At 35.9% G+C, this 25616-nt stretch overlaps 1 protein-coding gene across 8 annotated transcripts in view; it reads left to right on the forward strand.

Moving 5' to 3' along the window:
• CASK (calcium/calmodulin dependent serine protein kinase) overlaps positions 1-25616 on the forward strand; it is a 202193-nt gene that overhangs the window by 110363 nt on the left and 66214 nt on the right. For 4 of the 8 annotated variants that reach the window (XM_030477067.1, XM_030477070.1, XM_030477071.1 and 1 more), the window contains exons 7-11: positions 8967-9142; positions 11393-11515; positions 12758-12841; positions 14608-14707; positions 19907-19924. In XM_030477067.1, the coding sequence (XP_030332927.1) occupies positions 8967-9142; positions 11393-11515; positions 12758-12841; positions 14608-14707; positions 19907-19924 (501 nt within the window). Of the gene's footprint in view, positions 1-3338; positions 3432-8966; positions 9143-11392; positions 11516-12757; positions 12842-14607; positions 14708-19906; positions 19925-25616 lie in introns of those variants that run through there. The other 4 variants (XM_030477069.1, XM_030477072.1, XM_030477074.1 and 1 more) reach the window with 2 other exon arrangements.

The raw sequence follows: 25616 nt of genomic DNA on the forward strand, positions 1-25616 counted from the left end.
ATAAAACCTATTATGGCACTAAGGTTCTTTTACTGACCTAAAACCCCCTGTGCTTCTAAGTCATTTCAGTGCTCAGTACACCTCAAAATTTTTACAACACTGAAAACACACTGCCTTGTACTTACAGGAAGTGGAATGCTTATTAATCTTTCTGTATCTAGGTAATGTGTATTACCACAGTACCCTAGCAGAATATACTAATTACTGGTGTAAATCCCTATGTAGATGACCCTTGTGTTCAAGAGCAGAAATCTTTTATCTTTCTTTATGTTGCTTGGAGTAATTTATCATTTAAACCAGAAAAGGACAGCTTTCCTTTAGAAAAAGCATGTCAACACTGAAAGTAATGTAACTGTAGTAAAGTTCAACCAACAAGACGCTTCTCTTAATCTAAACCCCCAGCCGTTATGCAAAACCTTTTCAATATCTGTGATGATCACTCTCTCTTTTCCTCCTGAAATAGAAGTTGCTGTATCTAAAATATTCAGGGGTTACTAGTGTTCTAGAAACTTTTTCTTGCTTCCAAGTGTTTGTGTTTGTACCATTTTGCTTTCCTTTTTATATTGACATTGCTTGGCAAGCACAGGTAGCATGTAGCCCCAGGAGAACACAAATAAAAGGGAATTTTCTCCCTCAATGTCTTCAAAGCCTGCCTTCTAGGGTACAGCTTTTGCTTTCTTTGGGCCTACAGAATTTTTTTAACTTAAAAGACATCTTTTTTTCCAGTGTGTGTGAATTGTTTTTGGTGAGAAAGGGGATTTTTGTGATAAAGTTAAACTAAGTCCCAGGTATTGAAAGTAGACCAGTCACAATCTTTTGATGTAAGTCAAAGATAGACTCATGTTGTTTAGAAGGATTATAACTACAGTGTTCTTTTGAGCAGATACAGGATTATTTAAGAGACATGTAAGGGAGCTTATGACAACGAGCTCTGATGTCATACTAGATGTCATTAATGAAAATGTCTGTGGAATAGATTTTAGGAACATGACTGTGTTTTATCAGCTAACAACCCAGCTGAGTTTATTTTTAAGAGAATTTAATTATTATTAAGTACCCGAAAAAGGAACATAGCCATAGCTGATTTTTCATAAGATCAAAAGGGAAAATGTAAGGGAATACTTCTAGTTCCACTGTGTTTGTCCATAAGCTGCAATGCAATGAATAAGCAGCATGTGTCATCTTCCAAGTTATAGAAAAGTGTTTTCATGAGCTACCAATATCTGAAGGTCTCTTCTTGCAGTTCTTATATCAGAAGGGGAAAGTTTTGCTAACTGTATTCATTTGAAGTGTATTCGAAGTAGGTACTTTAAGATGGAATTCTGGCTCTATGCTCAGTAGTTACAGATCATCAAATTTGTAAGTGAACTCTTTTGTGGAACAGGATGTAGACAGGAAACTGCCCATGTTTGCATGGTTTTATCATGCAGCTGGAGTAGTGGAACCTCTTGGAAGTCAGTGATTTAATAGAGCAATCTCATACTACTATCTCTGTCTTCTTCCGTAAAGGATTTTCTTTCAGGATGTGGTATGAATAGTCTCAGTATTTTCTTAAATAAATGTGACATCAGATTTATCAGATATCAAATATCTCAGATGCTAAATCTTGGGGGTTTTATCTAGTATATGGTATAAAAGTCTGAAAGAACAAAAGCCATTCAGTCCACAAGTTCTTATTTCCTCTACTTAATCTACTTACTTTCTCCTGGTTTCCACTAGTAAAAATAAGATAACTGTATGAGGTTCTATACTGTCAAGTCTTATTTATGGATAGTTGACTCCTTTTCACTTTTTACCTTTAGCAGCAAAATGTCACCAGTATCATGATGCTAATCCAGTCCGGTATTGATTTTTATGTATTATTAGTTAGCCCTCCTAAGCTGCTTAAGAATCCCATAATATCTTCAGCTATCCTATCACAACCATCATCGGCTTACTGGAAAACATCTTGATATGTTCTCAATAGAAGTAGAGCACATAAATATCAAGTGTTCTTGGTTCTTCATCCACTAGCCTTTCAGACTTACTGCAAAAAATAGTGAAGGAAAGCATTACCGTAAATATCTCTGCAAGTAAAACTGTGGAACTGGGGAGGGATCTTTTAAGTTCCTTTTTTTTCTGTTTTCTTCCCATCAATGTAAAAGTGATCATAGAATAGTTTGGGTTGGAAGGGTCCTTTGAAGATCATCTAGTCCAACCCCCTGCAATGATCAGGGACATCTTCAACTACATCAGGTTGCTCAGAGCCCCATCCAACCTGACCTTGAATGCTTCCAGGGATGGGGCATCTACCACCTCTCTGAGCAACCTGTTCTAGTGTTTCACCAAACTGGCTTTTCTTGGTTTAAAAAACATATTTTTGAATTGTTGTGTTTATACACTGCATAGACTTTTTTCCTTTTCATCATTATTGTCTGAATGATACAGCAAATCTTTATTTTGTTTTCCAAGAAGTAAATGTGTGTAAGCTGATGTCCTACACTAGTATTCTTCTTTCTATTAAACGGTAGCATTTCTTTCTTCTGCAAAGCAAGAGCACTATTTCACTTTTTTTTTTCCTGCAAAATAAAAAAAATGTGAGAGTCTTCAAATTTTTACCTCTGGAAGACTTTAAAAATAAAATAAAAAAATAAAATTAAAAGATACAACTGTGGTTTACTGTCTCTCAGAAATTTCACTTCACATCTGGGTCAATTTGAGAGCACTTACAAGAGTGCTAATGTGTTTAAAAGTCAATTTAGGTTTACTTCCTCCATCACAGTTTTATGGCTGAAAATGCCATTGAACCAGTTATTATAATTTGTCTGTTTGACATAGATCTTTGCTTTGTTCATTTTCCGGACACTAATATCCAGTTGTCCAGTTGTCTGCTGATGCATCTTTTAAAATACATTTTCTTCAGGCAGCCTTCTGTGCTGAAGCTGAATTGCCTTTTTTTTCTCTCTCTCTTTCTTTTATTCTTTTTTTTTTTTTGTTATTCCTATTCATCTTCTCTGTACACCTGCCTTAAACATCTCTATTGTCTGGAGTAATGTGGAAAGGAATTAAAAGCAGTAAAGTATTGACCTATCTGATCTGTTGTGTGTGATTCTTTGATTCCTTCCACATTATTCTGGACATCTCACTCTTTTAGAAACTCCTTAATTTATGAACATATTTCTTATTACACTATTGTGAGAGGTCAGATGGTGATGTTTATTAGTACCTCACATTTTTTTCCTAAAAATTATTTGTTCCAGTTGTTTCCTTATACATCGTTCAGATACTACTGCTGTTGAAAGACTCTCCTTCTGATATCTTGGTCATCAATCCCCTGCCTTAGGGATGACAAAATCTGATTGGGTCTCTGTATATACTCTTCTTCTTGTGGAAAGCGTAGCCATATTGTCTGGAATAATATGGAAAGAGTCATAGAAACTAAATTATCAAAGGTAAGTCAACATTTATCTTTGGTGCTTGTAAATGATGTCAGATTGAAACATCTGAAGACTGAAGCTCTCTGTTTATCCACAGGGAAAATCAGTAAAATTAGCAATTTATAAATTTCCAGACTATCATCATGCTTCAAAACTGGCTGATAAGAAAGCTTACCCCTAGAAATAAGATATCAAATGTCTGTACCTATTCAGGAATTGAGTGCTTCCTAGGTCAGCAAACACTTTGATGTAGGCATTTATTTATAATAAATTGGATGCATGCAAGTATCACAGTGAGTGCATACCACTGCTGAGTCTTCATATAGTGATGATTTTCCATTAATGCTGCTCTAGAACAGTTAAGAAGAACCTAGAAGCATATAGACAAAAAATTGATTCGTCTTCCACGCGATTTCTTCTCACATACAGATACAACTGAAAATCATGTTTATATTATTTATATATTTAATAATAATTATTTATATCAATAATACTATGCATATAATATTTAAATAAATTAATGTTAATTTTTGTGGGCAGTCATTCAAATATATCCATGAGTGTTCTTGTATCCTGAAGAATAAAAGACCCATAGAAGGCAGAAGTTACCTGCTAAAGAGAGAAAAATGCCTTTGCTTACTATTCTTTCTCACACTGCTTCCAAAAAGATGCAAAGCTTCTCCCAGAACACCAAAGAAAATTCAAAAGCTTCAAAAATATTTTAAAACAATTGAACTGTTTGGAACAATTTTAAAATTTTACACTGCACAAGTTTAGAAGGCAAATTTTGTACTAGATTATTTTCAGCAGAAGCGATACTTGGTCTAAAGAGCAGCAAGTATCCATGATTTTAAAAAACTTTGCTGTCTACAGATTTTGTTTATCCTGCTGCTGCTGCTCACCTTACAGTTCTTGTAGTTGCAACATAGGAAAAATCCCTATCAATGTACGTGCATATGTGCATGCCGTTCATTTTGCTGAGCTAAGTGTGACCAGAAGTGCAGTTCAGCAGTCCTTGCTCAAGTCAGTTTTTTAGAATAACCTCAAAAGCAGCATTTGCTCCTTTTGATGAACCCAGTTCATTGTCACAAGGATGACACCTGCCCCAGAAATGACTTTAGCCTTTTGAAGTTTCTAGTACACACATATACATGCATTTTCTTGTCCTATTTAAATGGACAGTTCAGTCTCAACCAATTAAGTTTCTGTTAGTTCTGGGTTTGCTTTTTCACGTCGCCATCATCCTGCTGTCTAAAGTATCAGGATCCAGTAATCTGTACTAAAAAGGTTACAAAACCAAATAATTCTGTAATTATTTTCAGTAATTATAATTGAACAGTGGTAAATGGCAGGATTTTATTAAGTTACCCTGGCTTTCTTTCTCATTTCATTTGTTTTTATGGAGCTCTCATTTTAAATTTGAAAGTGAGTGTTAAAGTTTAGTAGTACAGATTTTTCAGCATGCTATTAAGTAGCATCCATTTTTCATCTAGTTTATAGCAGCAGTCTCTTGGGGTTTTAAACAGCTGTGTAGAATGTTTCCTATTACTGAACTAGTCTATTCCTCCTGCTCAACATTAAGCAGTTCATTAAAGTGGATTTTTATGGTGTACTAGTTTTGAACTAGGGCAACGAAGATCCAATTCTTCTACTTGTGATCTAAGTTCTTTAACTTCCAAGTGAGGAGAAAGAAAATTTGGGATGATCAGAGAGGGATGGTGTTTTTTAACCATAACTTCTAAGTCAATCAGTTTGTCTGTTTAACCATTCTGATGTGAGGTTGCCAGAAAAAGCAAAATAGGAACCTTGAAGTATCAAGAGGCTATGATTTGTTTATTGTCACATAGAAAGTAGGAAACAAAAACCTCAAGTAGCTTGTTTTGTTAGAAAAAAATGTGTCTCTAGAAAAAAATTATCATGAACGTCACTGATAATGAACAGAGTGCTGGCAGTGCATGGCTACTGCATAAGAAAACCTTGCATATTGTGTTTTGTCTACAATTTTGATAAGCTTACTGTTGCAAGTTATGTTTGCTACTTGTTGATATTCAGTAGTTTTGTAAGTATTTTGGTACTTTTTTGCGTTGTGGTAAGGAAGTGGAGGGGGAAAGGAAATCTGAAATTGTCCACCATCAAGACCTTGCTTCACAAAATTTAGGGAAGGTGTGTAATGCTCAGTTTCAAGAAACTGTTCTGTTCTGCATATATTTATAAGTGCATATAAATAATGAAGGATTTTTCTTATCAATTTCAGCAAAATAATTTTCATTTGAAACATTATTTGCTAAAGGGGAGAAGGAAGAAAAAGTACACGTTTTTTGATACTCTCTTGACACTGTAGAGTATTTATTTTATACAGCCTGTAATTAAATCATCTAAGGTGATATTTCAAAACTAAAAATGAAAGAAACAAGCTGTATCTTTGGAGGAAGATTAATCTTATTTTTCTCCATTCAATCAGTGTTCTGTACGTTAACACCAGCATAACATATGTGGTGGGTTGACCTTGGCTAAGGGCCAAACTCTTACCAGCTGCTCATTTCACTCCCTCTCCTCACCAGAGCGGGGGGAGAAAATAGGATGAAAAAGCTCACAGATCAAGGTAAATATATGCAAACCGTTTACCAGTTGCCATCATAGGTAAAACACACCTAACTTGGAGAAAAAGATTTGATTTTATTGTCAATTCAAATAGATCTGAGTAGTGGGAAACAAAGACAAAAATGAAAACACCACCTCCTCTATTCCCTGGGCACAATTTCACTCCCTCACTTCTGACTCTCTTAACCCCAATCCTAGAGTAATGTAAGAGGATGGGGAATAGGGGGCTGCAGTCAGTTTCTAACAGTCCCTGTCTGCCTCACCTTCCGTCTCACACTGTACCCTTGCTTCTGTGTGGATCCTTCACAGGCCACAGTTCCTCCAGGGAATATCCACCTGCTCCAGCATGGGGTCCTCCTTGGGGTGCAGGGTGGATACCTGCTCCACTATGGCCTCTCCAGGGGCTGCAGGGAAATCTCTGCTGGGGCCCCTGTAGCACCTCTTCTACTTCCTCCTGCTCTCACCTTGGTGCTTGCCAGCTGTTTCTCACACTTTTCCCCATACTCCTCACTGCTGGGCAATGTTTTTCCCTTTCTTGCCCTTTGCCTGAGGCACCACCATCTTGACTGCTGGGCTGAGCTGTGACCCTGCAGTGAGTTCATTGGAAACAGCTGTGTTCAGCCTGGGGCAGCCTCAGCCTCCCATCAAAGGGAACACTGCTGCAGTGGCCCCCCACCCCCAGCACCTTGACATCTAAATATCTACACCCAATAATGCTATTGTATTCCTTATGTAGTATGTGTTGCTGCTAAATATGCTATTTTACACCATATGAGAAAATGTAGGCTGGGTAATTGTTTGCAAGGGCACATTTTCCTCAGGACAAGATGTTGGCCTTCATTGTACTGCAAATGCCCAGCAGACTTAAATGCACTGGCAAAAAAACCCCGCCAAAACCTGTAGGTCTACTTCTCGCAGCACATAGTCATTTTTTTTGCCATGTTCATCTCTGTAATTGTTTACTTAAAACACAGGAAAGGTCCTGAGCTGAGAGGAATGACACATAATTCTTGAAAATACGCGTTCAGTCAACTTAGATATCATTTGATACATAGAGTTCTTAGTGTCATCAGCTACATGATCCAGATGACCGTGTATCTCAATGAATTTTAATGCCTCTTTTAAATAGCTTGCGTTGTTTCCATGATATCTTGTCTTCTACTGATTTCTGCTTTTTGTCTTTTGAAAAATCACTTTTCTCAAGACTTCCCAGATTGCATCACCGCGATTGGAAAGCCTGGTAGGAAGGCAGAATCTTCAGAGTATATGTGATTTTTCCATTCATATTGATAAAAAAGATTTAAACAACCTTTATTACCACAAATGTTTGGGATTTTTGATGTGTAAGGTTATACCTGCTCCAAAATTGCAAATGGGTACCTCTGCACCCAAATGCCAGGATGTTTAGCATTGAGATAAACAAGACTGCTCTGCACTCTTGCATGATATCTTCTGTGTTAAAGATTTCCGGACTGTAGTATGCATACCACTAATGTCATATGAGTAGTCTAAGTGGTATACAAATACTGTTTGAAGAGACTGCTTATGTACATGCATAGCCTGATACAGAGCTGGAAATGTTGATGCTTTTGTTGTCAGAAATGATGGTATCTGGGCGGGTGGTGGGGGGAGGGGAAGTTAGGAAATGCCTTCTTTCAATTTATTAATCCTTGTAGATGTAAAAAGGAGTGAGTAGGGCCTAGTTAATAGAGCATGGTAGTAAAAACGAAGGATGGTCTTTACTGAGTAAACTTCTGCCAGGAAATGGTGTCCTAGGTGTTTGTTACCAGTGCTGTGACGTAGCTAACTCACATGCAAATGGTGTGCAGGATAGGCTAAGGTAGTCCAGCAAGAGTCTCTTTACAAGACAAGACTGAATTAAATACATGCCATGTGAACACCTCGGATTGTCTAGGCTTAATTGTAAATTCTCCTAGCCAGAACAAAGGTGCTGAAAGCCTTGAATGGAGCCTCTGAATTCCACTATAGAATCAGTAAGCAAGAATAATTTATGAAGGTGGTACAAATGGTAATAGTTTGCTACAGTTGTGATTTTTTTCTTCTGTTGGTACTTAGTGGAACCAGGGTAGTCCAAATACGGCAGTGTTTGTACATGTCAGTGATGCCCTGAGCATTCAAGCTTAATTCGTGCAAACTCTTTGCAGTGGAAACAAACCTCTTTGCAACGGGAAACATTTATAGGGAGAGGTAAAATATTTGTTGCTTTTATTTAGCTTAATGTGTTACACAGAAATTCAATGAAGTCATTTTAATCAGTTTACCCACTCAAAAGATTTGTCAGTACTAAATACGTTTTTTTTAATGGGTGTACATTAATTACCAATCCAAAATCAGTAGCGTCCCAGAACCATTACTGTGTGGCACTTATTGAAAGCACAGTGTGAAACAAATTAGCATTATCTTCTTATCTGTGGTTAGACATTGTCTTCTTTCAAATAAATGAACAACTTATTTGCCAGCATTTTGCATTCTTGTTGGCAGTTTCAGTAGACTGGCTAAAGCTTGGGCAGAGCATCAGACCAAACTATGCTCTTGCCAGTTAGAAGCAGCTCTACAATGTCTTTGTACATGCTCTCTGAATAAATAATTCCTGTTTCAAAGGTTGTCCAGATTGATATTTTTACTTTTATATGTCATATTTCACTTAATAATCTTAATGCTCTTATGTAAGTCTTATTTCACAGTCTGCAGGGCAGGATAAAATATTCCTTAATTTATAAAAGTATATATCAAGCAAAAGGGAAATGACTCATTTGTCTTACTGGATATGTTTAATAAATAATAAACTTAAGGAAAGAAGAATTGTGTTAACAGCTTAACCCGTGAACAAAACCTATTAAAACTGTTTTAGTTTAATGCAGTGGTATTCTTTGTTGCCATATTTGACACACATCACTTTGACTCAATTTTGGTTTTATTTCCATTTAGGACGTGTAGGAACACCTCATTTTATGGCCCCAGAAGTGGTAAAAAGGGAACCTTATGGGAAGCCTGTAGATGTTTGGGGTTGTGGCGTGATCCTTTTTATCCTGCTAAGTGGTTGTTTGCCTTTTTATGGAACCAAGGAAAGATTATTTGAAGGCATTATTAAAGGAAAATACAAGGTAAATGACAGTATACCTGAATTCTTTTCCAGTGAGGTAAGCTCTGCTGGTAAAATTTCTGGAAGTTGATTTTTGTGCTTAGCCTGATAAAAATTTGAAGCTTATAGAAATCTGTGTTACACAGGAAGAGAGATGATTTTCAGTCTCCAGTCTATCTTGTTCCTGCTGTGTTTTGTATTAATGTTGGTAGTAAGAATATGGGAATATTTACTCAGATGAAATAATAAATGGGTGCAACAACTACACTCTAATTGTACATTTAGCTCAGTAGGATTGCATAAGGTTTAGCTTGAAGTTTAACATACTGCATGTTTCCTTAAGTTTATAGATACTTTAAATTTTTTAATCAATTGAAAGAACTATCATAAAAGCTGGTCATCATATTGTCTTGATGTAAAATAAAATGCATGTTACTGTAAGTATGTAGTTACACGTTTTTCTTTATAGTACAGTATGTAGTAAAGTGCTGATGATGATTCAAAAGGAACCACTTAGAACTGCAAGCAAATCAGTGTGCATGCAAGATAAGCATTTTCACAACATAAGTATCCTAGAGCCATCGTGGAGACAAATTTAAAGCTTTGACTTCACTTTTTTTGTGGTTTTGTCTAAGATCAGTTTGCAACTGAGGTCATACATGAGTTGTGTATTAACAAATTAAGAGTGGAAACTCCTAAAACTGCCTGATAGTCAGTAGTATGGTTTAGAAAGTATTTTATTATATGAACTTAACAGTATTCTGCTAAAATATAAGTGACAGCAGTGGTACTGCACTTGGTCAGGAATTTTCATCCTTTAAATTTTGTATTCCTAGAAACGACAGGATTCCTTCATGGCACTACTTTTGGAATTGCTTTGACTCGTAGATGTTCCAGTTTCACTTTATGGAAGGTTTCTTTATGAAATCTCTTAAACAGCTAAAAACTTCTGGAAGTGTACGAGTTAACTTTTCTTTGTTTAAAAAAAAAATAAAGTCATGGCCAGTACATTTTGTCTTGTCAGTTCCTTCTCTGTTCCTGTTTCCACAATGATATGTCTTTTCAGTGAAAATACTACGAGGATTTTAAAACCATCTTGCGGCAAATTTTCAATTATCTTCCTTTCATTAGAGCTGAAAATAAACTACAAATCACAACTATAAATGTGCATTTCATAGCCAGATAATGTTCTGAGTGTTCCAATGTAAAGCAATCATTTTTTAGTAAAAACTGATATATTTTAAGTAAAATATACCTCTTTAAATGAACAGGTTATAACATTGGAAAGAGTCTGGTTATATTTCTGAATTTTCATTTAGTACCTTGTAAAATTAGCAGTGTACTATCTAAATAAAACTTAAGTTCTTCATGAATTGAAGAAGTGCAAGAAATAGCTTAAAGACAGAATCCTTTATCAAAGAAGGAATTTTCTTTAGTATGGTTTTATCGGATGACACGTTCCTGCCCATGGCAGGGGGGTTGGAACTAGATGATCATAAGGTTCTTTCCAACCTTAACCATTCTATGATTCTATGATCTTGACTAGTTGGACACAAACCTGCATATGCACAAGATGAAAATGTATTCGAACTCATCCTTCACATTGTTGTCTCCTACAGTTCTGCTCTAAAAAGAGTTGCAATTGCTTGTATTGTTGTTCACGTCGGGCTTTCTTGCCTGAGTGGCTGAAGATCCCTAACTGTTGTAAAGTTGAGAGGAATTTATTGGGAAGAGCTATAGTCCATGACACCTGTGGGACAGGACCAGAATAGTCCTTAACAGGCATTAGCTTACTCCCCTCATACTCAGCATCACTGGCATGAAATTGTGGGTTGACCTAGACAGACTATCATGCCATTCTTTGTAGTGATTTCAGGAGTAGACTTAATTTCTACATTTATCATATGCATAGGTAACTGTCAGACAAAGCCTAATTATTTTTTCTTTTTCTAGTGAAGGGTCACTTTTATCTGAACAAAACGTAGCATAGGTAGAAAATTGTGCTGCGATTATAACATAATGCCAAGTATATGTCAGCTGTCATGTAACACAGAGCTCGCTTTTCGATTTTTTTTATGCCATTTCAATAGCAACTAATGTATGATTTTGTAAGTTATTAAAAATCTTAGAATCTTCCTTTTATATTTATAATAATAAAATGTTTACAAGTACCAACCACTTTTAAATCTCTGCAATTACTTTACATAAAAGGTAGGTTCTTTTCTATATTGTTATTACTAATTTGATTTCATTTTTTCTTGCTTGTAATCAGATGAATCCTAGGCAATGGAGCCATATTTCTGAAAGTGCCAAAGATCTGGTACGCCGCATGCTTATGCTGGATCCAGCAGAAAGGATAACAGTATATGAAGCATTGAATCATCCCTGGTTAAAGGTAGTAAAAGCAGTTGTTGACATACCAGCTTCCTCTTCAAGGGAGAAAAAGATTTATTTCTTTATTTCTTTGAACTTTTCATAGTAGATGTGACATTGTAAAAAATATGTCGTAATATGCTTCAAATACTTTATACAATTAGAGCCTGAGATTTTGATAATTGCCAGATTTGAATTCTTGCTTAACAGCAATAGCAAACTCACTTAGGCATCTTTAGCAGCATCAGAGTATAGACACTGGAATGCAAAATGGTGAATGTGTTGCAGATTTAAGAAGTGGCTAGTACTGGTTCAGAGCATTTAATTTTCTGTGGCAGAAACTGAAGAATTAACTATTTTTCTTTGTTATCCTCTTTATTTTCTATAGCGTGAGCCCAGGGTAGAGAGTCAGAATATCAATAACTTAAACGGGTTACTTATTTGGAAAGGGTGCTATTCTGATGTCTGCTCCTGGACTGTATATAAAGTTATACATTAGACAAATATTCACACACACACACAAAAAAAAAGAAAAAAAAAAAGACCACAAAACAAAGAACATGGGAAGCACAGGCTCATCTGTTCTCCTTCCAGGTAAATGGTCTATCAGCAAATGGAGTTGTTATTGCACTTCTCTGCTGTCTTTCTGGCTCTGACTCTTGTATTCCAAGCTGCAGAATGGTCTAGCTTATAAAAGGAGGGCAGAAGTGTGCACCTCTTGGGAATAACAGTGGTTAAGACACTCCTCTGAATATTGGGAAACTGTGGGTTGAAACCTATCCACTTGAAAGGAACCGATGTCATCAGCCATCAAGCTTGCACTTCCTCCTATGTTGGACATGTACCCCATCTCCCAGGCTTACCTGAAATACCAAGCACCCCTTAAAAAAGTGCTTGAACACATTGCTTCTCTGGAAGTAGCAGAACTACTTCATGTTTGCCCTCTTCAAACGTCAATGCTAGCCACAGACTGACTGAAAATAGAACAGTGAAATGAAAGGGTAGGGTCTTACTGCAAAGTGGGAAATAAAATTACAAAAATAAAATACTCCTGGCCCAAGTTAAGAATTCTTTCCAAGAGATTTTAATCTCTCTCAATTTCTCAAAGTTTTCCTTCAGTTGCAACAAATCTTCATTTTCCTTAGGATGCTTATAAGCTGGTACATTTCTTGTCTAGTTTCCTAATGTAGTGAGAATATTAAGAGCTTGTTTTTAATGTTTCTTTTGTTTTGGTTGGGGGTTTTTGTGTTGTGGTTTTTTTAAGGAGAGAGATCGCTATGCATACAAGATTCATCTTCCAGAAACAGTAGAACAATTGAGAAAATTCAATGCAAGACGAAAACTAAAGGTAAAGTGATTGTAGTGCTAAAACAATATAATTAGGTAACTTAAATTTTGTGTGATGCTTTACTCATTTTAAATGTGCTAAGAGAAATCTGTACTCTGAAGTCAGCAACAAAATAACAAATTGAAACAGTTCACAGTTGTTTATTGCAATGTCCTGTTAAGGGTGTTCATCCTTTCTTAATGCACATTTTTCAAACTAAATTTCAGCACAAATTGTCAGGTATCAACCCAGGTGTGTTTGAGGTCTTCCTTTTAAATTAATTCAGTAATACTATGTAATACGAATTATTGGAGAGGAGAGAATAGCACAATGGATTCTGTTAATATTGTGTTACATGTATAATAAAAGGAACATAATGTTTTAATGCCTTTTTTCAGGAAGAGCCAAGATGTATTCTTCGGTTTATACCCTTTATGTTTAACTATACACAAGATTATTTTCTAGCTGTATTGAAAAGAATGTTAACATTTTAGCCCAAGACAACATGGTTTCCCCTCAATTCCTATCTTGGAAAGTTTAACAGAAAAACATTTTAAAATTCACTGAAAGGTTGCGAAAATTGAAACAGAAGCATGCAGCATTACAATTCGTGAGTGGTTTTTATGATTTGTAATAAAACACAGAATCAGATATACAGATTGAGTTGCTGCTTTGCAAAAACTTTATGTAGCCACAACATTAGGATGCAACAGTTGACATAGTTCATCACAAAAAGCACTTTCTCTTAGGTGGTTTGTATGTCCAGGGAATGATTTCATTAAAATGTTGGCTAGTACATTTCAGAATATGACCTGGTTTCCTGCTCTAGATGCAGTTTCAGATCTTTCCCAGATTTGTTCTGGGGAGGCAACTATATTTAGTCACTGGAGAGGTTTTATACCTGTGCTATTTGCTTTCTACCATTTTAATCAAAGCACTGTTCTACAGAATGTTTCATGAAATTATCTATTGTCTGTTTTGCCTGCTGCAAAACTTGCTCCCATGTAACACTCATTCTGGGAGTCCGAGATTAATACATTTTCATATAGATATACTATGGATGTCAAACATCCTAGTGCTGTCAGTGTCAGATTCTGGCTATTTCTCAAACAACAACATATTGTGTTGTTTTAAAGAGTGAATTTTTGTACTTGCTAAGCCACCCAGTCTAGGTAAGAGGGGAAATGGAAATAAGTCTCCTGTCCCAAGGAACAAGGGACAGGACAAAAGGAAACAGCCTCAAGCAGCGCCAGGAGAGGTTTAGGCTGGATGTTAGGAACAATTCCTTCCCCCAAAAGGTGGTCAGGCATTGGAACAGGCTGTCCAGGGCAGTGGTGGAGTCATAGTCCCTGGAAGCATTCCCAAACCATGTAGACAAGGCCTTAGTGACATGGTTTAGTGGTGGCCTTGGCAGTGCTGGGGAACAGTTGGACTGGATGATCTTGAAGGTCTTTTCCAACCTGGTTTGTTCCATGACTCCAAATTAGAAATTTTGATTACATTATACTATGAGAATTTAGGCTTCACACTTATTATATTAAAATAGTAAATAAATCTTCTTGCAAAGAATATATTTACTGTTCATTAGAGTAGTGTATGACCAGCTTTTCTGTTAGATATGGTCACCAGTAATAGTGAAGCAGAGCGGAAGACTATAAAATTTATTTACTCTTCACTGGGAAAGTCAACACATGAGGGACCTCAGGAGGTTGAGTGATCCAAGATGTCTGGAAATGTTTCATTATCCATCTTTGCATAATTTAGACTGTATGGGTATTTTTATTCAGGGGGCAGTACTAGCAGCTGTGTCAAGCCACAAATTCAACTCCTTCTATGGTGACCCCCCTGAAGAGCTGCCAGACTTCTCTGAAGACCCCACCTCCTCAGGTATTTTAAGAGAAAATATATTTACTGCAGTCAACCTGTCCTAATGCTACACTGAGTACCAAGTATTTAATAATTTCTCATGATTTCGTAAAGTTGCATATTAAGTTAACACTTAAATGTGGAAGTATAAATAGTTTTTCATAATGGTGCTAGTGACTGGAGAAAATGAAGATAAAATCTCTGCACAATTGTAAGTTTCTACAGAAATCTGTCTGATTTTTTTGTTTTATGTACATTTAATTACAAATGGTGCTATAACCTCATTTTTCTCTTTATATTACTCGAGTGTAAAAGCTTATTGAAATTTTGTCTTGAATTCTTAGGCAGGAGCAAGGTTCTCATACCTTACTAATAGTTATTTATAGAAAGAAAACATTGTGTACCAGAGTTTCTTGACCTCCTGTTTTGTAGAACGGTATGAATTAAGATGTCTCCTCTTTAGAATACATTGGACAGTATTTCTGATACTATAACTCAGACCCCCAGATCTTCAGAGAGAGACAATACCTGTACTTCAGGGACCTCCCAACATACTTCAAAGGGGAAGATAATACCTTTGCTGTGCTCTGAGCAGATAGCTAGGCCTTGGACAGGACAGTGATCTTACGCCAAGTAGTCCTTTTGTCCAGGAATTCAAATAACCTGGCAGTCCCTATACTAACACAGCCTTCTCATAGTTACATATCTTAGTTCTGATATAATGTTACTCACAAGGTTTGCAGTGCAAAAGTCTGGGTTGGTCTATCTGATCTAAAATTAGGATTTAGGATCAAGTTAAATAAACTTTTAAGAAAAATCTAAGGCAAATAGGACTCTCTTATTTTTCTAAACAGAATAGTACTGGCAGAATATTTTATGTATATACCAACTTTACTGGAAGACATTTCAAGAACTTAATTAAAGGTGCTGAACTACTGTGTGATAATTCTTTTTCTCAATATTTTAATAGGTGAGAAAATTACTTATTGGCTGCATATGTTAAGTGTTCCTTTTTTGCTTTTTCGTATGAGCAAGTAATTTTCATAAATTATTTCAGTGTCATTAATGTAGGAATTGGGGGCAATTTTTTGGGTTAAAATTCTTAAATTTCATTTCTTGGAATTCGGTTAAATCACTTTGTCTTTAGAGATGCACACTGCTCACCATTTCTGCAGAAGTGAATGGGAATCTCAGATCATTTATTGAAAATGCCTAACTTCAGGCAGCTAGCTCTTGAATACTTGATGTACTTGTAAGTAAGGATCCATATATTCTTTTAAACAAAGAATAAGTCGGTTTTACTTCACCCAGAATTACTTGCAGTTCTTTAATTCTTGTTTCAGTTACTTCCCTCATTTCAATAAAACAAGCAGGCCACCAGCGTGATTGGTAGTGGCAACTTTCCTAATCTGAAAACTGCAGTTCCTCTTTCCAGTTTCAGTCTCGCATCAACAGGGCATGTGTCTTCCTCATATAGTGATGTAATTGCAGATATCAGTATACAGCAAAGGTACAAGTTCTATTTTTTCTGCTCACAGAATGTATGAATCCACTACTCATGTAAATTCTACACAATATCTATGCTGGATCCATTGTTATCTTCTGTTCATCTCTGAAATAACTGAAACAATAGCTTGGATTTCTCAGGAAAGCATAGTTGTTCTCTAAAATAACATTGTTGACCTCACTGATGGGAGATCACGGTGATCAGGAAATCATACTAAGTGAGTAGCTTTCATGATGTGTCCCTGACTGAATACATTAGCTGATAAAATATTTAATATCACAGGATAAACACTGATAAACACTGCAACTTTCAGCTTCTGAAATTGCTAGATATGGAAATCTATCCTCTTCAGAAGAACACTAATAAAGTTTTCAAATATTTCTAGTTTGTAAAGATAGGTTCTTGTAACGATTCTAAACTGAACTAGTTTATAGAAATTAGACATAAAACTCTTGAATTGCAGTAGAAACTTGGCTATCTTAAAGCCTATTTAAGTTTCCTTCCTAACAGCTCATAATGTTATTCCAGACCATAAACTCTAATGAAGAGCATTTAATATTTTAAATGTTGCTGCCTATTTAATCCTCCCATAAAATTTCATGAAGCTTATCCTTGAATTTAAAGGATTTGTCAGAAATGGGCAAATGTGGAACTCATACCAAGATAAAGATGGAAAAAATATAAATGCTTATTGGGTTATGCAAATTGTATATCCTGTCCTCCTCCAGGTCTTTCTAAACACAGAAACAAAAAAATCTCAGTTCTTTCTTTTTTCTGGATCAATCTAGAGGTGTTCTTCCTCAGAGTTCAGTGAACCTGGGATTGTTGGAACCTTTGAGCATCTTCCTATACTACCAGACAGCCTGGAACGTGAAGGCACTATAGGTAGCAAGTCAGGTGACTTTTTTAGATGTAGAATCACAAGATATTCTTGTTAGAGAGCTTTCCAATGAGGGTCAGCAAATTGTATAACTAAATTAGATGGCAATAAACACAGATAAATTTCAGATAAAGTCAACCAGGTATTTTTCTGTGCGCATCTTCCTTTCATTCATAGAATATATTAATAATTATTGGTTCCCACAGCTTGTTCTGGGTGATCTATTTCCTCTTTAGTCAGCAGCTGTCCTCCAAAGGACTAGACTTAACCCGCTATCATTCTGTTGGTAACAAGGCAGAAGTCAGTCTTACTAAATTTTGAAAAAGTATGACAAAGGCTTTTAAAATGTTTTGAAAAATTAGGTAAATGTTTTTAAACTAAAATTATATTACTTTGCTGCTGATAGTCTGTGTTCAGTAACTTCTTTAGTGAAGCCACTAAACAGCTCAAATGACAAACATCTTGCGAATATTTTTTTGCTAGAATGTAAAACATGTTACTTCCAGGTTGCCTGTCTTCAAGACATTGTAAATGTCAATTTCCCAAGTCAGTGAATGTTTTGGATATTTTTAATATGCTGAAACAAACATAAAACAGAAGTTAGCAATCAGCAGCCCTAAAAGCTAAATCTGGCACATGAGAAAAATTGGCCCAGTAGGGAGTATTGGAAGTGGACCATGAAATTAATTAGGTTTCAGAGAATTTACAATTGGTTCATTCCCTGCTGCCCTTCTCCATCCACGTTCTTTCTCCCCCACCCTCCCTGGCTCTCCTATGACCTGACTGCAAATTAGATTAAGACAGAGAATTTCCTCTGCTTATGTCATATGCTGTGACTGTTTGTCCCCTTGGGGAGATTACGGAGGTATAATTTTCAAATGTTTTGACGAAAGGCTGAAGAACAAACATCACCAGTGTAAAGCTTTTCACTTCTCCTCCTTTTGCTTCTTCAGCTTCCCCATTCTGCAGTGGTCCAAGGAAAGGCTGTGGAATTGTTTGACGTTTTAACTTGGGAAGCTGAATTCAGGAAGTCCGTTCAGTTTACTTTGGAGTTTTAAGCAGATTTATGATGTTTAAGTTTTTAGGCCAACAGTTAGAAAAAACCATAAATTGAAGAGGGTGTTTATAACTTTGTATTTCCAAAAACTTTTTTGTAGCCACCTTTTCAGAACTACTGAGTCAATGTTGGAGTTAAGCCAGTGAATAGCCCATAGACTTTGGAAAACTGCATAACTGATTTTTAGATTTAAGCAAACCTTACCATTTGAAGGAAGGACTTTCCTCTATAATGCCTGCTTGAATTGCTTGGTTTATAGTGCTCATATTCTGAAAGGTGACTAACAAGTTTCAGAGCACGTTTTTGCTGCAAAAAGTCCTAGATTCCTGTAAGGCATCTTATAATGCTGTGTTTTCGATTTAACCACAAAGAAGGTACAGCAGCATATTTTATAACAGACTGACTGACCAAGTGTACTTACTTAGCTTAGGCTAGCAAATAGCACTGTTGCAGTACTTCCTGAACGTTTCTATGCTTTCTGAGCTCTGTGGTAACAATAAAGGTGACAAACATAGAAGCAGTGCTTTTGCATTGCACAGAGAGCAGACACGTTAAGTGTACATCAGTGTTTCTAGCTTGTTTTCTCAACTGCAAGACATAAATTTCATATGGCGTTTTTACAAATGCATTTTGATGTTTTGTCTCAGGATTGCTGTAAATTGAAATTTTCATTCTTATATTTTGTTCTACTCTTGTCCTATTGAATGAGAAAATTTTAGCAGTATGAGATCTTGATTTTCAAATTTGAAAGTAATGATAATGGGCTAAAGCAAATAGTATTTCAGAGTGAGATCAAATACCAAATGTATGGCCAAGTTGTAAGATCACTGTTTCCAATATACATTAAACTAGCCTAATGTATAAGTCAGTGAGTGCTTAGTAGTTTTACGGGATTTAGATTTTATGAAAAATGGGCAGTATAAGTCCGTATCTTAAAAACTATCAGTCTCATTGACACAAGAAAGAAAAAGAAATCCTGTTGTTATGCAAAAATTACCACTTATTTTGTAAATATTTGCAAGGAGCCTTGTGTAACATTTTTTAAGCATGACTGCTTGAGGGGGGGGAAATCATTCACCTTATAATTTACTGTTATTAATTCCTTATCTAGTATTACAGGTATAACTGACTATCAGGTTTGAGATCATAAGTCTGAGTGTTTCCAATATCCCATTATTGTCTTTATAATTTTTCAGCTGTTGAATCTTCTGGTTCTGGTATGTTTAGATACAAAACCTTTTAAGTATATAAAGTCATTATTAATTAAAAACAGTAATAAAGTGGTTGTGTTTCTAAATGTTTCTCATATTGGTTCTCACTGAAACTTTGCTAAAAATAATTTCAATATAACATTACTAAATTCTAGTTAGTAAATATTAGTAAATTAGTATGATGTTATGCTTCATTTACAGTATGTTGAATTAGTTTTTTCAGTTCACCTTTTACGATAATCTTACTTGAAATAATTTTTTGACCGTGAGTTTTCTAAAATAGTTTAACCAATGTTGGAAAAAGTCTAGTATTACAGATACCTAACACTGCATACATGTGCTACCTTCCCAATGCCAAGTGTTTGTTTTCCTCCCATCCCAGCCTGCAAGTCCCATTTGCTTCAGACATAGAAACCATATTAAAAAAATGGGGCGGGGGGGTCCTTGTCACTCTGTTCATACTATTTTGTGGCTAAACTAGTGTGCTAGGTTGCAGCTTTATAAAACGCTTGTTCTGAAATCTTCATACTGTTTGTTGTTTGTCCAAATGCTGCCTTCCTACTAGGACTTCTAGCAGCAGAAAGTAGGTATCCCTTTGTTTTCCTTCAAGGCATATCATTCAGCTATGGTGTGTGTCTTTGCATGTTTAAAAATCAGCTTTCTTCTCTTCTCTTTGCTATTTTCAGTTTTAATACTGCCTGTTTAAGAAAAATAGCCTGTACATTTTTGACTAAATCTGTCTATAATTTTGAAAGTATAATTAACCAGGAGTCATATGTTTTCCAAGGAATTCTGAAGATTTTAGTTTAGAGGCAGTATTAAAATTACCTGGGGGTTTGGTTTTTGTTTTTTTTTTCCCAATATTTGCAACACAACTGAAATAAAGTTTAATTTTCATTAAATTAATGAAGGATAAGATGGTTTGGGTTTGCATTTTAGTTCCAAAATTAATGTTTTCATGGACTAATGGGCTTTTTTCTTCTAACAGTGAACATATACTGTAATATTAGTCACACATTCTTTTCTTGCTATCCCCTTGCATGAACTTTCTTGACCATTCTGTGTTGATGTGATACACGGTATATGCGTATGCATTTTGTATATGCATACACCTGATTTAATTATCCAGTATGTGTCTTCTTAATGAAGGAATATTATTGACATGTAGGGAGGAGGTTCTGCTGCAAGTTAGCTGCACGCTTCATGGAAGATTGAAAAAGCAAACACTTCTAAAACCTACAGGCTATACTAGACAGAGGAGAAGGTGTGAAATTCTAGACCCTTTGATACAAACCACAACCATTTCAAAAACAAATTCAGTGTCTCAAAACAGAAGCTGTAAAACCTGGGGGGTTTCCTGCATCATTTTAAGATTTATCGGCTAACAGTTCTTCCATTCTAGGTCAGGGTAGCACAACATATGTCCATGATCCATTTCTGATCTAAGTCAGGGATTGTTGTTTGGTTCATTCTTTTGATGTTACAGGTTGTGCGGGATGTTGCTCCTTGTCCTCCTATTTCCCTGTCTCAGAATGCCTGCCCAAGCTGAGCCCATGCACAAGAGCTGCTGCGATGCCCCATCCCTGGCAGTGTTCAAGGCCAGGCTGGATGGGGCTTTGAGCAACCTGATTTAGTGAAAGGTGTCTCTGCCCATGGCAGGGGCTTGGAACTAGGTGATCTTTAAGATCCTTTACAACTCAAACCATTCTATGATTCTATATATGTGAAATATGTATCTCCCACCTTATTTTGAACTATTATAGGCATATATATACATAGATATGCACACTCATGCTTTGGCTGTCATCTGTCCTTACAGAGATAGTTGCTTTAGAATGTAGCAAACAGCAAAGAGCAATGAATTACTGTGTGAGATTGGAGACATCTCAGCTCCAGTGGTTCTTGCAGATGTGGTTTAAAGTGATGAAGAGATCTGATACTCAGTTAGTTAATCTAAGAAGTTACATCAGCACTAAATACTAAATAGTCATTTAAAGGTGTAAGTTTCTGTGGTCTTGAAGCAGAAGTAAAGAATCTTTGTTTTATTTGTCATACATGAAAAATGAAAATTAAATCCATGAAACTTGAATCTCACATTACAAAGCTGGTAAAACTTACCTCATTCTCACTTCACCAGATGTGCTCTGTCAGAATCTTGCAATATTTATAAAATTTTTTTTTCTAAAAGTAACTGCACTTTATGATAATGCCCATGCTTGATTTTATAGGATTGTATCCAGCAACTTTATTTAGTGATTCTAATTTTTTATTTTTCTAAAATGTAACCATTTCTGACATTTTTTTCTTCTGTCCTTGCTGTATGTGCCTCAGATGTCTTCAGAAAGTGAAATGTAAATCCTACCTTCTGAAATGCCTGTGCTTTGAGAGCCGGGGTTGTTTTTTAATTTCATTTACAGCAGCTGCACACAAGAAGGCAGTCAAGAGATGAAGTTGGGAAAAATCAGCTTATGTTGATTGTAGATTGACTGGCATAAGGATTGAATTGAGATATGTAGAGAAATTGCAAATAGCTGCTAAGCTTTGGTTAGTCATTCAAAAACCACTGTAAATCTTCAAGGCATAGTTACCTACCTATTTGTACAACATAAAGAACAGTTGAAAAGCCAATCCAAATTAAGGTTGTTTGTAAGAATGAACAGGTTTAAAATGACCAGTTGGTGTCAGGAACTTAATTTTATATGGTTCCTCAAATCTAAGGGGTTTAGAGATAATCAGTCTTTAATAAAAATATACTATTATTATAATGGTTGTCATAAGGTCTTCTGCAGAGTCATTTCCTGGATTACTAGTTGCAGGAGACTTGCGAAAAGGTCACAGTTTTATAGCTTCGTATTTAAATGAGGTCAGGCTTCCCATAACAAGTTTTCATTGCTCAGACAAGATGTATGACTGACCAAGAATTAAATAGGCATTTGTAATCTTCAGTAATAAAAAAAAAAAATTATTAAGCAAATAATTATTTTACCCTCTTTGAATGTATTTGTAGTCAGAATGTAGTCTTTGTATTTTGCGGCATGATCTAAGTCTTTTTACCCAAACAGTCTTTTAGTCCTACATTGTCACAGATCACTGCTGCCTGAAAAGAAGTTACTAATTCTCTATACTGCCTGCTCCATGAGAGAGGAAGTCAGTTGTACCTGCCTGGTTTGCTGAGCCTTGGAAAAGCAACAGCTTGGGGTGCTTTGTGGTGGAGACATATTACTGTTGGAAAATATGTAGGCAATTCTTGGAACAATATTTTAAAGATTCCTTTTATTCTCTTCTCTCTTTTGTGGGGAAGAAGTAAGCAACTCATACTGACCTCTAAAGTTCAGTTTCTCTAGCCAAACCAATCTGTTCCAGATTAGAATAGTTAGATGCCAGGATATGATAACAGCACTTTATTTTACCAAAGCTTTGTCTGCTTGCACCTTTATTAAGCCAGTGTCCATATCAATCTCAGATGGTATTAAGGGCACCGTATGAGAACTAGAATTCAGCTGTAAGACAGAACTGTTTCTGAATCACCATCTCCATAAATGAGGTAACGGAACCTGCAGGAAAATAACTGTGATAACTTTGACTACACACCAGGTGAAGAAATAATCCCAAATTACTGCTTTATAAAGCAAATATGTCAAACTGACAAATAATAGAACTGCCTTAGTAGGCAGAAAGCTACTCAGTTCATCTCCATCTTCTTAGAAGCAATTTGGTATCATCATTAAAAGTTATTCCACTAACTATAAAAACATATGTACCAGTACTGACTTCAGAAGAGTGTCATAAGCATTCTGACTTTTTTTTACTATAGTGAAAACCCATAGTTATAAACTTTTCAGACTTGTCAGCTCCAAGGGAACTGCGAATAGTTGCAGCCATCCTTTCTTAGGTAGTCTTACAAGAACACAAGAAAGATAAGGTTCTGTGCATGGCCCAGAATATCACTGCTCATTTGCACCCTGTGAACATATATGCATTTACAGTAGGATCTCACAGAACTGTGTTCGGTTCTGGTTTTGTTACTATTACTGTGGAGAAAAGTTTCCTTCCTCTATCGCTGGAATTACCACCTTTCCTTTGCAATCGTATGTGTACATATTTTTATAGTAGGTGTAGGGCGTAGGGTGACATTCATCCCACCTTAGTGGTTGGGACTACTTGAAAGTTCAGGACAGTAAGCAACATTTTCTAACAGTTTACTTTAGGAAGTCTTAAAACAAACAAAGCAAGCCAGTCAATTTACTCAACTTTCATTTTCCTGGTTTCCTAATATTTATGCATCATTCTAATTTGTAAATTCTGTCTGTAACTGCTACAGACCATGAACAGTCTGAGCTTTTAGATTGTATGGCTGTATAATAGCTCATTTAAGTCCTTCTCTTATCATCTATGCTGAGGCTAAAATGGATTCATTGATGAAAGAGATTAAATCCTATTTCTAGAGGATGCAAGCTTTAATTATAAATGTTGATTGCTTTTACACTTTCCCCAGTAGTTAGAAATTTAACTTAGATGTGATGGAATATGAATCTTTTTAGGGACAGGTGCACTGTAAGGATTGCTTAGTTATATTTTATGTAGTATCTTTTATCTGAATTTAAAACTCTTCTGAAAAGTACTCCTAGGCTTTTAACCAGATGTCTGTAACAGAGAGAATTTAGATGTTCACAAAAATGCCTGTAGAATCGTTCTGTCACTATTTTATGCAATAACATGCTGTGAGTATGTTGCTACTGTGCTGTTTTCTCATGCAGGTTCATGTTATTTATAAAAGCATGAAAGACATGGCAGTAGATACAGCATAAGATTTTAGGTAAAAAAAATTATAAGGTAGAACTGTGATTCTGATTGATTAGCAAAGTCACTGTCAGAACTTCACATCAAATTTAGTAAGTATGTTCTTGGAAACTTTGTTTTACAGCCATCTATTCAGTGCAAACAATGGACAGGAGAAAAAATACCTAATGAACAAAGCTTAATGTTTTGGAATTCCCAGATATTCAAAAGGTTGTTGAGATGCAAATATTTAAAAAAAAAAATAGTAACTTTTAGTTCTAATTGAAAGGCCCAAAGTATTCCACAAAATAAAATTCCCAAAGTAATATTGTCAAATAGATAATGTGATGGTCCAGAGCATTCAGTGTTTCACAATAATACAGCACTAGAGATAACTTTGAACATACTTCTAACTGGTTTTGGTTTTGGGTCATGTTTTGATGTTTATGAGCAACATTGAACAATATTAGAGACTTAAGATAGCCAAGCCTTAAAATGCTCAACTGTTCTCTTGAGTTTTCCTTAAACACTCCAAACACAATTTGAAAGGGGTTTGAATCCAGAAAGCAAAGTCGTGTTAGAAAAGAAAATAATTAATTTGAACTCTGACCATGACAAGAACAGAAATAGAATTCTAACAAATTTCCTTCCACTAACTCCATCCTGGAAAGTCACGCACTTTCCTTCAGGCTTGAAGATCTCTGAGTTCATCAACCTTTAAGTGACATACTGAAAATGTTAAAAGAAACTCAGTACAGTCCCTTTTGAGTCACTAGGTAGTGTTTTCCTTCTTTGCCTTTAAGGCTTAGCCCTGATCTCTCCATGCTAAACCAGCAGATTCCCAGACCCTGTATTTTCTCAGTTTCCTGCTGTGTTTCCCAGCGTGGAAGCTGTGGCTCAGGCAGAAGAATATGGACAGTTTCTTTCAGCTGAGTATGCTTATTCATTATCAAAGACAGAGCAGTTTTTTCTCTTCTTCAGTGCACCTGACCCCCTGCGTAGCAACTACAAGACAAACCATTAGTTTTATTTGCTCATCAGCCACCACTTTTTTAAAGGAATGTAACTTAAACTAATACATCAGTACTAATACATAAGTAGTCAGACACACTCAATGGGAGAGGACTAAGAAGGTTTCTTGCTCCTGAGCCATGAGCTGTGAGTAGAATACTGTAGTTCTTAACCTGGGTGTACAAGGAATGGTGAGGAGAATCCTAGGTTGAGATTTGTACTAAGTGTGATGCAAGTTTCTAGACTTGTAACTTACTCATCCAGCCATGAAGTTACAAGCCTTGTATAGTGGGGTTTGTGTATTTTGTTATGTTTATTCCAGTTTTTCAAAGTTTTCAGAGAAATAATTAACTTGTTTCCTTGTATGATTAAGAGAAGTTTAGGTTTTTGTTTTTATTACATTCTGAAAATGCAATATATTATAAAAGGGGTTGTGCTAAGGAAGGCTGGTAAGAATTGTTCATATAGTGAAGAATGGAATTTTA

The sequence above is a fragment of the Strigops habroptila genome, chromosome 2 (genome assembly GCF_004027225.2).
Source record: "Strigops habroptila isolate Jane chromosome 2, bStrHab1.2.pri, whole genome shotgun sequence".
NCBI classification, from domain to species: Eukaryota; Metazoa; Chordata; class Aves; order Psittaciformes; family Psittacidae; genus Strigops; species Strigops habroptila.